General features: G+C 45.7%; 1 protein-coding gene across 1 annotated transcript; it reads left to right on the top strand.

Annotated features, from left to right (window-relative positions):
* Positions 1-712: 712 nt before the first annotated feature.
* Positions 713-2,198, top strand: LOC102506055 (olfactory receptor 52B6). Its single transcript, XM_014560112.2, has one exon. It carries the CDS (start codon positions 907-909, stop codon positions 1,885-1,887), a length of 981 nt encoding a protein of 326 aa, XP_014415598.2. The 5' UTR covers positions 713-906; the 3' UTR covers positions 1,888-2,198.
* Positions 2,199-2,681: the final 483 nt, after the last annotated feature.

Here is a 2,681-nt window from a genome sequence, read left to right as displayed (position 1 = left end):
ATTCATAAAGTCTGTGGTGCAAGAACTTGCAAGTCCCCTGGTGACGTGGATGATGCTGGCCCGGGGACGGCGCTCTGAGAAGAATTGCTCCACACCTTCCTTCATGTTCTGGGTGATGACACCACACTTCAGAGCCACAGAGGTGACTCCAGAAGCACCACACAGTTTAATAAGGCTTCCACAGACAAAATTTAACGTGACACACCTCCGGGACAACACTTAATGCTCATTTTCAAGATTGAACAATTGTTTCTTAGAAAAGACAGTAGCTTGTCCAAAATCTCACAGTCTCACTGACCGAGATCTCTGAACCAGAATTTTTCACACTGTCCAGTGTGATTTCTAAATGCCACAGCTGCCTTCACCGCCTCTGTAATTGTCAGAGCATCTGTGACTGGCAGAAGAGAGACTCGGGTCTGCAGGGCACGCCGCCCCCAACCCTAACTTCCCACATAGTCTGCGAGGCAGGGGCAATTGCTCTTTGGGGCGAGACTGCAGCCCTTCTGTGCAGAGCCTGGGGCTTTTGCAGACCTCATTCCAGTTCACATACCCGTAGAGATTACAGAGATTGTTTTTGATTTTCTAGCTACCCCTGCTCTTCTCAAAACCCGTGGCTCTCTACTGGCACTGGCAATGTTTCTGAGCCCTGTAGGTGCCTGAATATCTTATAGCTGCACGAGGAGTCTCTGAATAAGGACACAGAGCCTGTCTGTGGGCAGGGCCTAGAGCTGTGCACTTTGTGCAGATCTTGCTTGTGATTTCCTGTACGGAATACACACACGTGCAGAGCCCTGTGACCGTGCGCTGACCTCGTGGCTGACTGCAAGCCATATGGGCTCTCGGCCAATGTACGGAGTCTGAAGCTCTTTTTCTCCTATGGCACAGGCGAGGACTCTGTAGAAAATCATGGCCCTTTTATCTGTTAGCAACACAGCTGCTGTGAACAACTCTGATACTTGCATGGCTGGCTGCCTCCTGATTGGCATCCCTGGGCTGGAGCACCTCCACATCTGGCTCTCCATCCCCTTCTGCACCATGTATGTAGCTGCCATGACAGGCAATGGCATTTTAATTTGTGTCATCCTCTCCCAGCCAAGCCTGCACGAGCCCATGTACATATTCCTGTCCATGTTGGCCAGTGCTGACATCTTGCTCTCCACTTCCACCATGCCCAAAGCACTGGCCAACTTCTGGCTCGGTTTCAGCCATATTTCCTTTGATGGCTGCCTCACCCAGATGTTCTTCATCCACTTCCTCTTCGTGGCTGACTCTGCAGTCCTACTGGCAATGGCCTTTGACCACTACGTGGCCATCTGCTCCCCTTTGAGATATGCCACCATCCTCACCAGCACAGTCATTGGGAAGATCGCCACTGCCACCCTGACCCGCAGCTTCATCATCATGTTTCCTTCCATCTTTCTCCTCAAGCGCCTGCACTACTGTCGGATCAACATCATCACGCATATATTTTGTGAGCACATGGGCATTGCCCATCTGTCCTGCTCTGATATCTCCACTAATGTCTGGTACAGGTTGGCAGCTGCTCTGCTCTCCACAGGCCTGGACATCATCCTTATCGCTGTTTCCTACATTCACATCCTCCGAGCTGTCTTCCACCTCCCTTCTCAAGGTGTCCGGTCCAAGGCCCTGAGCACTTGCGGCTCCCACGTCTGTGTCATCCTACTCTTCTACATCCCTGCCCTCTTTTCTGTCTTTGCCTATAGGTTTGGTGGGAAATGCATTCCACGCTATGTCCACATCCTCCTGGCTAACCTCTATGTGGTCATCCTACCTATGCTCAATCCCATTATTTATGGAGTGAGGACCAAGCAGATTTTGGACGGGGCTAAGCAGATGTTTTCAGATTTTGCCAAAGAATCTAAATAAATGCTCCCAACTTGACCTCAGCTTAATCCCTTTCTGTACTATTACTTGTTCAATAGTCACCTTCTCCCCATCTCTACATCTTCCAGTTACCCCTGTGCTATCTTCATCCAGGTTCCAATTATTTAGACATTCTACTCAAATCCTCCTTTGATTAACTTTTTTATAAATCCATAGTAATACCCACCCCACTTTCTTCCATATATTATTCAAATTAACTTCTGATCCCCCATTATCTCAAGAAAAACTAATTAGGAGCAATGTGATAACTTACCTGGAATCTACCATTTGAATAAGACTTTTTTCAGCCCCCACTTTCATTCTCTCCCTAATACGGTACCTAATCACTTGTATATAATTTTGACATTTAAATTTGCCAGTTTAACATCTTTCTCACAATGGGAACCCCTGAGAGCTATCATGTCTAGAATTTCATAGTCCCCTGGGATAATATTTATTTTTTTATTGTCCTCTACACACATCCATAATTAGACATGTTTAAATACTCAGGTTCAGAGATGCTAACACACAGCAGCATATGTAGGTGGACACATCTATTTATCACCAGCTTAAATATGAACATAAGCCTTTCAAAAAATTTTATCAAATAAGCCTAGGCTACTGTTACCTGTCCTAGACAAGAGCTGTCCTTAAAATATAAATAACTGTATGGTGATAGAGTACTCTTTTCCATCCAAACATGCTTTGTATTAAAAATTATAGTCATCATTAAAATAAGTCAAATACCTACTTGTATCTAATAGACATAGATTTATATATTCTTTAATAAAATGTTA

The sequence above is a fragment of the Camelus ferus genome, chromosome 10 (genome assembly GCF_009834535.1).
Source record: "Camelus ferus isolate YT-003-E chromosome 10, BCGSAC_Cfer_1.0, whole genome shotgun sequence".
Taxonomy (NCBI): Eukaryota; Metazoa; Chordata; class Mammalia; order Artiodactyla; family Camelidae; genus Camelus; species Camelus ferus.
Note: the sequence above shows the minus strand (reverse complement) of the source record. Positions and strands in the feature narration are given on the sequence as shown.

Coding starts and splice junctions, on each gene's coding strand:
- LOC102506055 (XM_014560112.2), top strand. CDS start 907: ATGGCCCTTTTATCTGTTAGCAACACAGCTGCTGTGAACAACTCTGAT.